This window comes from Lolium rigidum, chromosome 1 (genome assembly GCF_022539505.1).
Source record: "Lolium rigidum isolate FL_2022 chromosome 1, APGP_CSIRO_Lrig_0.1, whole genome shotgun sequence".
NCBI classification, from domain to species: domain Eukaryota; kingdom Viridiplantae; phylum Streptophyta; class Magnoliopsida; order Poales; family Poaceae; genus Lolium; species Lolium rigidum.
The window spans coordinates 188,003,012-188,016,249 of record NC_061508.1 but is presented as its reverse complement, the minus strand read 5'-3'; the positions used below and the strand labels follow the sequence as shown (position 1 = coordinate 188,016,249).

Sequence of the window (13,238 nt, the reverse complement as noted above, 5' to 3'; positions counted from 1 at the left end):
GATCAAAGAAATCTCCTTCCCTTTGGAAAGGGAAAAAGGCTGTCGATATTTGAGCCATGGGGGCTGCGGCAGGAGTCGAAGCCTCGGAAGCGGCTGGATTCGACACGATGGCACCCGATTTGGCCTTCTTGGCCGGAGGCTCGATGAAGCCCTCTTCACTGCAAGAACAAGAAACTGGCAAAGTCGGAATCGAATGCATATGGCGAAGTTAGAACACAATCCTGGAAAAAGGAAGCAAGGACTTACAAATCATAGAGATCATCTTCATCGGCAAAGCCGCCAGATGATCTGTTTGGAGGCGATGCCTCGACCTTCTCCGTAGTCGCATCAACAAAGGCAACACGATCAGCGTCTTCATCATGCATTGACCCCGCTCGTATCACTTATATCATCGGCGAGAGAATCGAGGATTGATGGAAAAAGCTTCAAGATTCATCGGATCATCATGTTGATCTATCGGGCTTGCATTCCCTTCAGTATGGGATCCTACAAGGACTGAGGAATCCCTTTTCTCGGAAGAATTGTTCGACAGGTCTTGCAAACATACGGGAGCCGTAGGGATCTGTTGAAGTTGATAAGTGAGAATAATGGCAGTTAAAATAATCAAAAGGAACAAGACAATAAGAGCATAAAGGGGAAATTTACCTCGGTTGGTGGATGATCAGCGTCAAATGGCAGTTGAGGAGATATCAGTGGAATTGAATCTTCCTGGCTAAAGAGGGTGAGACGCCGGACCTCGTTAAGCAGTTCCTTTTCGGATAATTCAGCAATATTTACTCTAGTCTCGTCCCTGGGACCCGAATACAACTACATCGGATGGGCCCTAGACATGATCGGTTGAACTCGACATTTTAAGAACACAATGGCTACCTCAGTACCTATCATGGTTTGACCATCGAATTCCTTGATCCGAAGGAATCTATCAAATAACTTGTCGACTGTTGGTTTCTCATCGGGTGAGAGGATATTTTTCCAAGACTTCTTGGGCTTGGCTTCTAGAACATAGGAGAATTGGGGGAGCTGGGAGTCGGCTGCTGATGAGTCCCTAATATAAAACCACTTCAGCCTCCATCCTTGCACGGATTATTTCATTGGGAAGTTGAAGTAGTTGACTTCCTTACGAGCAACGAAACCAACTCCATCAATGACGAAGGACCCGCCACTGCTGTTGTATCTTTTCACGAAGAAAATCTTCTTCCACAAACCAAAGTGGGGCTCAATGCCCAAAAATGCTTCGCTGAGGGTGATAAAGATGGCGAGGTGAAGGATTGAGTTGGGGGTTAACTGCCATAATTGAATCTCATACACTCGAAGGAGGTGGTGAAGAAATTTGTGAGCGGGGAGCGAAAGACCTCCGTACAAGAAGGATAAGAACATCACAGTAAAACCGGCAGGAGGATTGGACCGTAAAATCGCACCTGGAAGAATAACATTCCCCTCGTCAGAAGAAATTATTCCGAGGCTCTGGACCTTCTTTTCATGTCGCTTCGTGGTGGTAGAAGCTGGCCAATCGCCAGGGATAGGCCGGCCGTGGAGCTTGACGAGCGGCCGGCGGCGCCGAGGCTGGGGAGGAGCATCGATACCTCGTCTATCGTGAGGTTATGTCGAGGCCACGTGCCTTGATGACGATTGTCACCATGGATTATGGATTCATAGGTGGTTCCGCGTCCGCGGCCTTCGTACACATGGATAAAAACATACGGAAAAATTTACTACAGAACACCGTTATTTCCTGGCATCTGTTGAAATAACCATATCATGTAAAGTAGCAATTTTTCCCTATAATCTAAATCTAAATCTAAATCTAAATCTAAACTACTTATAAAGGCACAAACTTGGCAGAATCATTGGATCTCAGCCTTTTATCCCATCACATCTAACGGATTAGATCTTCCCAATGACACACAGTCAAACTGCCACGCAAATCAGTCAATCAAACAACCCCACTCCTTGCGATCTAATTTGAGTCCGTCGCCTCCGCGCCCCAACGCCCACCCCCAATTCTGCTCCATCGTACGCCATGGCAGGATCGATGCGCCTGCAGCACCGCCTCTGTCCTCCGCGGGCACATCGACGTGTCCCGGACGGCGAGTCTAAATCTAAACTACTTATAAAGGCACAAACTTGGCAGAAACATTGGATCTCAGCCTTTTATCCCATCACATCTAACGGATTAGATCTTCCCAATGACACACAGTCAAACTGCCACGCAAATCAGTCAATCAAACAACCCCACTCCTTGCGATCTAATTTGAGTCCGTCGCCTCCGCGCCCCAACGCCCACCCCCAATTCTGCTCCATCGTACGCCATGGCAGGATCGATGCTCCTGCAGCACCGCCTCTGTCCTCCGCGGGCACATCGACGTGTCCTGGACGACGAGCTCGACTGCATGGTTGCCGCCGCCGCCTCGTGCCGACCAGGCCGCCGCCGCCCGAAACACGGCGGAATTATGTCTGCCGGCCACGCACAAATAAGGCCCCGTCGCCCTCACTGCCCTGTCGTCGTCTCCGTGATATAGATGTATTTTTGCATGTCCTCTTGGTCGGTGGCCTGCCTGCGCGCACTTGGGTCTGCACTTTGCCAGTTTGGCCATCAAGAACTCCATTGTTCTGCCTCCAGATAGTTGAATGCATGTGCCTGATCATGTGTTACTACGATTCGGCATGATACAGCATATTCCCGACCCAGTTGATGTAAGTTTAGTGTGTCACGGTACAAGAGGATTTGTATGCAAGGGGAAGATAAGCTCCTTTCACCGTGGATTCAGATCCTACTCATGCAAGGAACATTACTTAGTGCCTTACTGGCAAATTACACGGCGATGGATCTCTATATCAGTTGAGTCTCCAGTCATATCCTATCTGTTATCTTGGCACAGTGAGAAATCCCCGGTAAGAAATTCAGAATGTGATTCTGTCGTCAGCTCTACTGCATGCATGTATGCAAATGTTATCCCAACTGATGAGAGTGTTCAATCAGCCATGGCTTGTTCAGTCAGCTCTACTGCATGCAGATTACGCTATTTTAGACTTTTTGAAAGTGCATAATAAACTATTAGCATAATATAAGCTAGATTTAGAGAATCTGCATGAGCATTATACAAAACTTCAGAGCTGGTATAACAAACAATTCATATTTCCACATCAAGTCATATAATTGATGCATTATATTCTATTTTTGTGATATTTGGATACATGGAGGCAAGTTGATTACTGCAAACTGACATTTCAAATTATTTTATGAGTCACAAAATAGGGATTATGCACTTTATTAAAATTTCAAGTTTTTAATGAAGTTATAGTATATCCGCATCTCCATAGACGTGCATTGCACGTGCACGCTTACTAGTACATACTAGTTGGATGCCCGTGCTTCGCCACGGCCTTTTCAAATTCGTGTGAAAAAATAGTTCCATAATATTCTAAAAAAATTAGATCCTACTTTTATTGAATTATATTTTGCTAAAATTCAAAACAAATGAAAATAGGAAGCACCTCAAGGGCCCTCTACTTTTACAAAGCAAATAAAACAAAATTACGACGTAGTCTTCTACTTTTATTTTAGAAGGGTTCACTCCGCCTCTAAGAAGGATTCCACATCTATCAGATGAGAGAAAAATAAACAATTGGTTCGTGTCGCATTAGCTCCACACAATTTGGACCCACTAAAAACACATTGGCCAAAAATACAAATAAATACATGCTTTCTGCTTGATTAACACACACACATAAACACACAACACTATATTTACTAATGTGTCAAAGGCACAGTAAACAAAAATACATGCCTAAGAGTAGTATTTTCTTTGAAAGAGGACGTACCACCACCATGACACCACTACAATGACAACTGCAAGCTCCGAGTTAAATATTGTATAATATGGTATTGAAAATATTTCAGAAGAATTATTTATATTTAAAAATATTTTTACCAAGTAAACCTTCACATTGCCGGAGATTACTTGCAAAAATATACATACCTCAGAAGTTTGACTTCTTAGAATCAAGAGACAGCTTATCTAACTAAACTTTAATTGTTTGTTAGCTAAATTTCTATGGTTGTTATGAAACAATTCACACATAGACAATCAACACATACTTGTCAAAATGTCACAAAGTATACTTCACATGAATAAAACGTGGCACCATTGTGTTTTTGTTGTAATTTTTCTTCCAAAATATTTGTGTATGTCGACAGTGCACATAATATTGACATATTAATCGTAATTAAAATATATTTGGGTAAGCCAACAGTGCATATAATATCCACATTTTAAGCAAAAAAACATGGAGGTAACAAACTCATAGTAGCGTTGCTAAAAATAAATCAGTCCAGCTAAGAACTTCATATATCAATTTGTGCACATTTTAATTTCCCCAAAAATACACTAATATAATTTAACTAAAGAAAATTTGAAATACTCTGGTGTTCGTTGTAAGTGGCTTACATTGATGAATCTCTCGATCAATGCTACTCCCGGAGTAGTTATATATTTAAGTGCACAAACTTCCTGACATGGCATTATCTGACCACTCTACTCTAACCTTGACGACCGGCAACGCTTAACAACTTGCAAGGAACCTGCATACGACCTACAAAAACATGGCAAACCATTATAGTTTAGTTGTGCTAAATGCTTGTGAAGAGCAATAATCAATATAGACTTGAAAATTTTCCGATCAGCATGGGCCTAATAAAGAGGCTACAAACTGAGAAGTCCAGAAAACAAAAACGAAATAAATCTCACATGGAAGATGATAAAAGAGCAAGAAAAGTTACCCGCTACTATATGATAATATGATACATGTCGGCTGCCCAGCTTAATCTCTCGTCTAAAGACCATATGCCTGTAGGAGTCGCGTTGCATCCGAGTCATGCACTCGGTATTGATGAGATCAGCTTAACCGAACATGTACATAGGAGTGGCACTTTGTCGGCCGATCGGTTGAGCATGAGGCATGTGGATTTAGATTGGATTACCTCGGATTGCCTTGTTGTGGACTTGTGCTCACTCTCCTGGAATCTTTCCTTGAAAATTCCGTGAAGAATGAAGATGTTTGGTGACCCACAATATTGGCCTTGGAGATCTAGACCCTACCCTGAGACAGCTTGAATATCAAAAGCTCTAGCGCAACCATGTCAAATCTCTCAACCATCCTACATGTATACACCTACAATGTGCAGATGAACTCAAATCAATTGTGGTGTGCATAGTAGTAGTACTCCAGCTAAACTGATCATAGCGGTGTAGAAGAAAGTAGCTGGAGCGGAATGAGAATTGTACCGGATGTAGACATGTAGTCGACCAAACAAGTCCGGTTTGCTTGGGTGATGTGGTCGTCTAGTGTTGGCCTAGAAAATTGTACTTGCTGCTGAAGGTTCGCCTGACATGGAGCACGTACTTTAGTCAGTCGACCCAGGAGGCCTCATTGACGAACACGGCCCGCGTCTCGTCGTGTCCACCGCGCCATGACGAGTAGAGCGACCACGGCCTCCTCGATGCAAACGGCATGCGTCTCGCCGTCCCTGCCGCACCACAAGTAGAGCGCCGCCTCGGCGTGCTCCCGATCGTACGCGCCGCCAGGTAGGATAACACTACCGCAGTGAGGTCACCTTGTTGAGAACCTCCGTACAAGGGAGAGATAAACCCGAAACCTGATCGTGATGGTGAGGGCCTACCGGGATTCCGCATGCTCGCACGTGAGCTCGGGAATGTATTGCGAGATAATGTTGATGGGTGCTCCCAAATTCCACTCCATGTGGGTCCGCTAGCTTCTTGCCGATAGTGGTGGTGTCTTGAAGACGGTGGTGACGGATGCGGCGACAGAGGCGAGAGTTAATGTGGATGCTTGAGCCGACGGAACGGCGGGAGGTCGGAGAGATAATGGCGGCGTCGCCCGTGGTACATGTGGGTCTCTACATGTGGAGGCTGGTCGCCTGTGGTACATGTGGAGGCTGTTGCGGCTGATTGTGAATCCGTGGAGAAGATTAGGCGGTTGTTATCTCGGATACGGATCTCCTCATTAATCGGATATTCTATTTTTGTGTAGAGACATTCATTGCGAGTGCCACCAGATTAGGAGTTACGGTGGTATTTTTGTAGTTGCGTGAAAGTGTGACACCACCACACATTCACATGTTTCACCTTAATAGTAAAGATTAGGCCCCGAAGAGTTTATGTGTGCTATCATCTTGGTAGGATAAAGACGTGGGGGTATTATTGTTGTGTTTTCTTTGTTCCGCGCGTAGGTTTTTTTTTTGTGTAACGTGACATGGGCTGGAGTTGTTTTGTTAGTTGCGTTTTCTTTGCTACAACAGGTTTTTTTTTCAAGATTGCGTTGAGATAAATCATCTTGGTAGGAGACGTGGGAGGGTATTATTGTCCATCCGAAAATGTGACATGCAGGCGTTCAGCCAGTTCTTTCTTAATAGAGATACAGCCAACCAAAACATACGCCCTTCCTACACCTATATCACTTGCTTGCGGGCCCACCGCCCGTCCCTTCAGAAGTCCAGATCTCCCGCACCTCCGGGGTCACCGACACCCGGTCCCACCATACCGTTGCCGGCCGGCCTCTCCCCAGTCCCCCCTCCCTCCCATTCCCCTCCCGACCATTTCGAATTACGACACAAGCCATCGTCCTCCAATCCATCCCATCCCACCCCACCTCCTCACTGCTCCTTCCCACCCACACCAGATCTCTCTCCCCCCGCCGCCCCGCTCCGCCCATGTCGGTCTCGTCGCGCTTCGAGCTCCGGGTAAAACCCTAACCCTACTCCGCAGATCCACGCGCCGCCTCGCTCCCCCTCGCGGCCGACGCCCCTAACCTCCTCGCTCCTTCCAATGCAGGCATCCTCCGCCCTTCACCAGCCGCCGCCGCCCGTCGGCATGAGGTGAGCGCCGCCGTCTCTAGGCTTGCCTTCTCATGTGTAATATATGGATGGGGGCTTGGTTGTGGTTGACTGGTCCTGATGCCTGCGTGTTGCTGCTGTTGTTGCAGCGGCGATGGCGGGACGTTCGCCGACGCGGGCAACCTCGACCACTGCGCCAAGTACCTCAACCAGACGCTCGTCACCTTCGGCTTCCCGGCCTCGCTCGACCTCTTCGCCACCGATCCGGTCCGTCATTCACGCCTTCTGCCTCTCCACTAACTCGCTTCTGTTTCGACTGACTGCCAGAGATTTTGTGTGGGCTATATTCGTTTTTTCTCTCACCCGGGTCTAACTTGCCATTCTCAGGCCATTCTGCTAGTAATTCCGTGTCATCTCAGCTCTCGAGTGGGTCTATTTTTGTGGAATTTTTGGGGCGCTCTTTGTGCTCATTTACCAGCTAAACTGTGGATGTCTAGATTTTGTTCAGATCGTGCTAAACAAGCACTCTGGTGCTTCCCCCCCTTTTTTTTAGGATATATAACATACTTCATTTTGTTTTTGATGGTGGTCAATGGGAGAATCATTTTGTTTTAGGCGCTTCTTTCAGCAGAATTTTTCCAAACTTATTCCGTGTCTGTGGCGCAGGTATCCATTGCCAGAACGTGCAACTGCATGTACGCACTGCTGCAGCAGCGCCAGAGAGACATCGAGTTCCGGGAATCCACCAATGATCTACGGCAGCGGTGAGCTTTCCATTTCTCTTATCTGTGCTTGATGGTACGACTTGGACGTATTGACCTACTGCTAGTTATGCATTGCCCACCAGATCTGCAAGGTAGTATAGTTTAGCACTACAGTACACTGTACACTAATGGCCTGTAAGGACAGACTGCTAATTACTGGTGATGCCACTGGGTCTCGGATGCCATATATTGTCACTGCATTGCTACTTAACCTTTGTCATGAGAATATACATTATGTTATGGCTCTGTTAGGTTAGTTAACATTTGGGTTATACATCAGGGAATTAGGCCAGAGTTATGCAACCTCAAAAGGTGTCCTAGGACACTGCATTCCATTCTTTGTCAGTACCTTCTGAAGTTTGGCTGTATAGACTATAGAGTATAGGCTGGTGAAGTTGTGAGTCCTGCAAAATCCAAGCGCAAATTTTCATGTTTCTGCGTACCCTGACACTGTTTTTTTTGTCCCCCCTGTTACTTTGCATTTTCTTATGTTATTGGTACCAATAACTCATTTTCCGTACATTGCTCGCATAATTCCTTCACCAATTCTGTACTCCATGTGAATCCTTTTCTCTTGCGAGCCGTACAAACGCGGTATCTTGGACACGTACATACATATTGAAGAAGATGAGATTTTGCCACGATGAATTGAGTTTGACTTTAGATGGCCTCAGAGTACTTGCTGTTTGGCTTTATAACTATGTCATTGGAGTTTCAACCTTAATTTTTCTTGTTTGTGGAAGTTTGAGTTATGCTGACTCGCTGAGCATTTTATTTTTGCCATAGAATCAAAACTAGATCTGGCTATTCTGTAAGACTGTTGCCCTTGACATCATCCATCCTACAATTCTTTTTCTACATTGTAGATTGTAGTACTATCTGGCATGAACAAACAGTGCCACCACCTTAAGTGTACCATTTCCTTCTTTTGTCTACTTAACTCTTCCTTCTATCTTCTGACGGCGGTTCGTTTTCTTCTTGTAAATCTCTATCTTTCTCCACATCATCCCATACATATTGCAGTTTTAATAGCTAGCATTTTCTAGTTTTCTTTCTAATCTAAGTATATAACCACCGACAGTGTAAATATGATAGTTGTGTATTTATTAGCACCTAACAACTTAATGTCTTTTCCCATTTGTCATCATTAATTGCATGTGCACAGTTCCTCTTGTGTACAGTCTATTTATTGATTATCTTCACAGTGCTGATGTGCTGTAAGGCATCATTTACTTCCTATCTTTGTTAGTACTATGTCACTAGCTAAGTACCCGATTACTAAATATAAGGTTTTCACTCATTCTTAGGCATCATTTACTTCCTATCTTTGTTAGTACTATGTCTACATGTAAACAAGTCTGTTTGCTACTCATTCATACATTTTTGCATGTCACTAGCTAAGTACCCGATTACTAAATATAAGGTTTTCACTCATTCTTAAGCAACACATTATCTTGGAAAGGTACAATTATAGTGATGCTATATGCATTTTTTGCACTATCAATGTAATTCTGTTAAAGATATGATAAGACGTTTCTTCATTTTTAGTTCTGTATTGCTATTAGGTAAATATAATCTAACAATTAGCAATGTTTGCAACATTGTTAAAGTTATGCCTCCTCGTTTTAATTTATTTTTCTATTTTATTTTAATTTAGATTTTTGTTAGCCACTTATGATGCTGTGAGACTATAGATCTTAGCTAATCTGACAAGACCATATTTTTTCGAGTAAAGTCTGATAAGGACAAATTAAAAATACATATATAATAAGATACCAGTGCTCCAATTATCATGTGTAGGAAACTAAAACTGAAGCAGGCAGGCAATAGACCTGAGATTTCCACTTCTCCTAGCCCCCCTAGTATGTAGGTCTCCATGTATCGATGCTCTCCCATCTGTTGAAGCTCCAGTAACTGCAGAAGCATCAAGAGAGTGATTCTTGTAACGATACGCTTGCCCTTAAGTCACGTGATAGCATTCTGGTCATTGGGTAGTTAACTGTAGCCATCACCGCGAGGTCGCAGGTTAGAGCCACATCAGTGCTGCAGATTTTTTTTTTATTTCTCTACAGAGGCGGGGCAGGGAAGAGGCGGACTGCGGAATTTCTTAGTTCCCTACCAGGGTAGAGAATTGGCAGACACATCATCACTACCAGCTTGGTATTTGAAAGGAGTTAAGATTTGAATGGGCAACAAGATTAATATAGTTTGGAAATTTGCAAAGGTCCTGCACTCCTGCGCGAGAGTTGCCAGTATGATGGACACTAGTCCATTATATGCTCATTTGAATATACATTCTGAGCTCAAGCTCATTCAGTTGGGTGACATCAATGCTATTGATTGCATCATCTGGAAGGTTTTACAGAATATTGCTATACCACTGTGCGATATATGTCTAATGGCGGCTTGTGTTATACAATGTGCAGTATGCAGTCAGATATTTCAAGGCTAGAAGCCAAGATCGAAAGAATGGATGCCCAATTAGCAGCAAAAGATCGAGAGCTGGCTACTTTGACCCGAACGGTTTGTCCTTGTATCAACTCTTCTTTGGATCCTTCACCACTTTTGAAACTATAACCCCCAATCGACCATAATCATCAGGAGGCCAAAAATACGGCTGCTTTGAAAGCTCAGATTGAGAAGCTGCAGCAGGAACGCGACGAATTTCAAAAAATGGTTATTGGAAATCAGGTTAAATATCCTTATCCTTATTCTCTTTAAAACTATTATTTTCATTTTGTTCGTGTTTAGTTTAGGATTTCAACCATTCTTGTTGTCGGGATGATGAGGTCCTGTTCTGATTTGCTATCTTCCTATTGTCAGCAAGTACGCACCCAACAAATTCATGAAACAAAGAAAAAAGAAAAGGAATACATCAAACTGCAGGTATGTTTTCCATTTTTTCTCATAGGATATGTAACAGACACATCATGGAGATTTAATCTGAATTGTTGATATTGGATGGGTTTATTTCTGTTTGCAGGAGAAACTAAACCAGGTACTGATGGAAAAGAAAAAGGAATCATCCCGTTCAGGAATGGAAATAATGAACTTGTTGCAGGTGACGAGCTGATGAATATTCTCAATATTATTAGTCTAGGCTCTGCTGATACTTAGTTGTGTAAGCGAAGTTTCTGCTTGATGATTATGTTATTTTATTTCACAGAAAGAAGGACGACAACGTGGGACATGGACTGGAAAAAAGAACGATAATGACTACTACAAAATGATAGTAAGAATTACACCATTTTTGTAATACTGATACATAGTTGGTTGAATCTACTCTAAAGATCTGTGCGCACACATTCAGGTTGATGCATATGAAGTGAAAAAGCAAGAGCTAGTCCAAGAGAATGCTGATTTGCGGGCATTGCTACGTTCGATGCAGGTAAAGATTGCGAGGTTGCAATTTCCGTTCCTTGCTTTTGTTTATCATTGTATGTATGCGTCTACATTGCTAGGATTCATGCTGTATAATTAATTTGATGATGGAATTATATACACCAATATTGTTTTCGAAATTTATGATATGTATTACTCGGATCTGATATTTGTTATGCTTATTTCAGTGTTCTGCGAAATGTAATACTCCCTCCGATCCCTTTTAATTGACTCGGATTTAGTATAACTACTCCCTCCGATCCCTTTTAATTGACTTGGATTTTGTATAAAGTTATACTAAATCCGAGTCAATTAAAAGGGATCGGAGGGAGTAATTCATTATGAGAGTTCTCATTTTGTATGGATTTTGAAATACCGTGATTTGTTGGTTGCATAAACTGTAGTAAGATTTGTACTCCTCATATCAATATTTCCGCTAGTACTTATGTACTATTGACGATTGTGCTTATGTGAGTAATAATGTTCTTATGTCAGATGGATATGCGTGAGTTTCTCAATGCTCCAAATGGATCAGCGCAGCCTGCTGTTTCTGGAAACGGAAGGCAGGAGTCAGGATCACCGCAGTCCCCACTTGGTGGCAAGACGGTATGCATGCCCAATCTTCTTTAAAGAGTTACTATTGGTTTTCCTTTTCTTTTGATAATTTACATGGTTTCTGCCATGCATAAATGGTGAAAAGGAGGGTAATGAATACATGTCTTCATTCTATCCCTTCCCTTGTGTCACATGATTTTTTCAGTTGGAGTCTCAAGATCTCTCCTTGTTTTCATTCTTCTTTCTCCTGCCAGGATGTGTTCGACTTGCCCTTTCACATGGCCAGAGACCAGATAGAGGAGAGTTTGCGCACAAAAATGGCTTCAGTAAAGGTAGGAATTAGTACTGAATAGACACTGACTTACCCTGATGGTTGATGTTTCAGTGTGCAAACTGTTCTTCCTTCCACTGTGATCCTTAGCTTGGTAAACAATTTACTGTACAGGCACGGATGACACAACTTCAAGATGCTCAAAAAGGCGCTGAAGTGACCTCGGAAGTTACCGAGCGTGAACTTGAACTTGAAGCTCAATTAGTTGAAGCCAGAAGCATCATTCAAGAGCAGGTATGTGTGTTTAACCACTTCTGAACAATATTTACATGGAGCAATATCATTCAGTAGCAAATAGGTATAAACATGGTACTCATAATCAGAAAGACATTTCTAAAATGGTTACTGTGGACACTGTATTATATGGATTTGGATTCAGTTTGTAGTGTCTAGATGCCATCTTCGTACTAACCTACATTTGGGAACTGAATTGACAGGCGACCATAATGTCTAAGCACTTCTCCAAGTCTGATAAACCAAGGTGAGGCTTGCTACATATTCTCTGCAGTTCCCTTCTGTTGACTCCAAAACTCCTTTGATTTATACATGCAATAGCAGGAGGTTAAGTGGCCTGGATGCTGAGCGTGAGGCGATTCATTCTGCCTCTGCAGATACCTAAAGATATGTTTATGGTGAGTTTCAGTTCTGGAAGACTGCAAGGCCATGTCAGCCTGTGATGGAGGTCTCTTGTGTTTGTAACTACCGTAGTATAGCCCAGGATGAACCTCTTCCTGCCGTGGCACCATTGAGTCCAGCCGCAGCCTATGTAGTAAGTATGATGTCTCATCTGCCGTTGCTAACCGGTAATCCTGTAGGATGACAGCCTAGCTGCTACTAATCATCTCTGATGGAATGGAGTCTTGCGATGTGTTATCTTGGTACTTCTAAATGTGCATTATTTTGTCTGCGGTGTAGTGTATAAAATTTGTCTGGCTGTCGCCATCTCAATTTGGTCAACTCCTGCAGTTCTTACGTTGTGGCAGCCTGTAAGGGCAATCTGTAGTTCAATGTCAAATTTAAATTGAGATAGACTTTTTAGAAGTTCACAAATTATGAGGTCTTATTGATGGAAAGGCGACTTGGCAATTTCTGTGTTGTCACACATGACTTGAACGCGGACATGTAACTTTGGGCTTTCTAACCCCTTTACACGTGCGTAGGATGGACTCAATGGTACCCATTACAAGGCGATTTACACAAAAATAACCTAAAAGTGAAAGAAAAGCATAGACTAACCCTCTGGCGAAACTATTTCACCAATCTAACCCTTTTGTGTGGCGCCCCTCCCATGGGCGCCACACATGCCCATGTGGCTTCCCTCCTGCCGGCGCCACTGTCCCAGCCGACGTGGCCC

At 43.3% G+C, this 13,238-nt stretch overlaps 1 protein-coding gene across 2 annotated transcripts; it reads left to right on the top strand.

The window, feature by feature from the left end:
- The first annotated feature begins 6,715 nt into the window (after positions 1-6,715).
- On the top strand, positions 6,716-12,765 carry LOC124682841 (afadin- and alpha-actinin-binding protein-like). Of its 2 annotated transcripts, none has more exons than XM_047217451.1 (15): positions 6,716-6,760; positions 6,852-6,895; positions 7,003-7,120; positions 7,520-7,617; positions 10,044-10,140; positions 10,219-10,308; positions 10,441-10,503; positions 10,601-10,678; positions 10,784-10,849; positions 10,928-11,005; positions 11,494-11,604; positions 11,808-11,885; positions 11,999-12,118; positions 12,322-12,365; positions 12,443-12,765. In XM_047217451.1, the coding sequence occupies exons 1-15, from the start codon at positions 6,731-6,733 to the stop codon at positions 12,501-12,503; spliced, it is 1,176 nt and encodes a 391-aa protein (XP_047073407.1). In that variant the 5' UTR covers positions 6,716-6,730; the 3' UTR covers positions 12,504-12,765. The 2 variants fall into 2 exon arrangements, with proteins under 2 accessions (XP_047073407.1, XP_047073406.1); XM_047217450.1 differs by having other exon boundaries at positions 12,440-12,765.
- Positions 12,766-13,238: the final 473 nt, after the last annotated feature.

Bases quoted from the DNA above. Each gene is read 5' to 3' on its own strand.
- LOC124682841 (XM_047217450.1), top strand. From the start codon at position 6,731: ATGTCGGTCTCGTCGCGCTTCGAGCTCCGG. The intron at 6,761-6,851 runs GTAAAACCCTAA...CTTCCAATGCAG, and splicing joins CGTCGCGCTTCGAGCTCCGG to GCATCCTCCGCCCTTCACCA. The intron at 10,679-10,783 runs GTGACGAGCTGA...TTTATTTCACAG, and splicing joins AAATAATGAACTTGTTGCAG to AAAGAAGGACGACAACGTGG.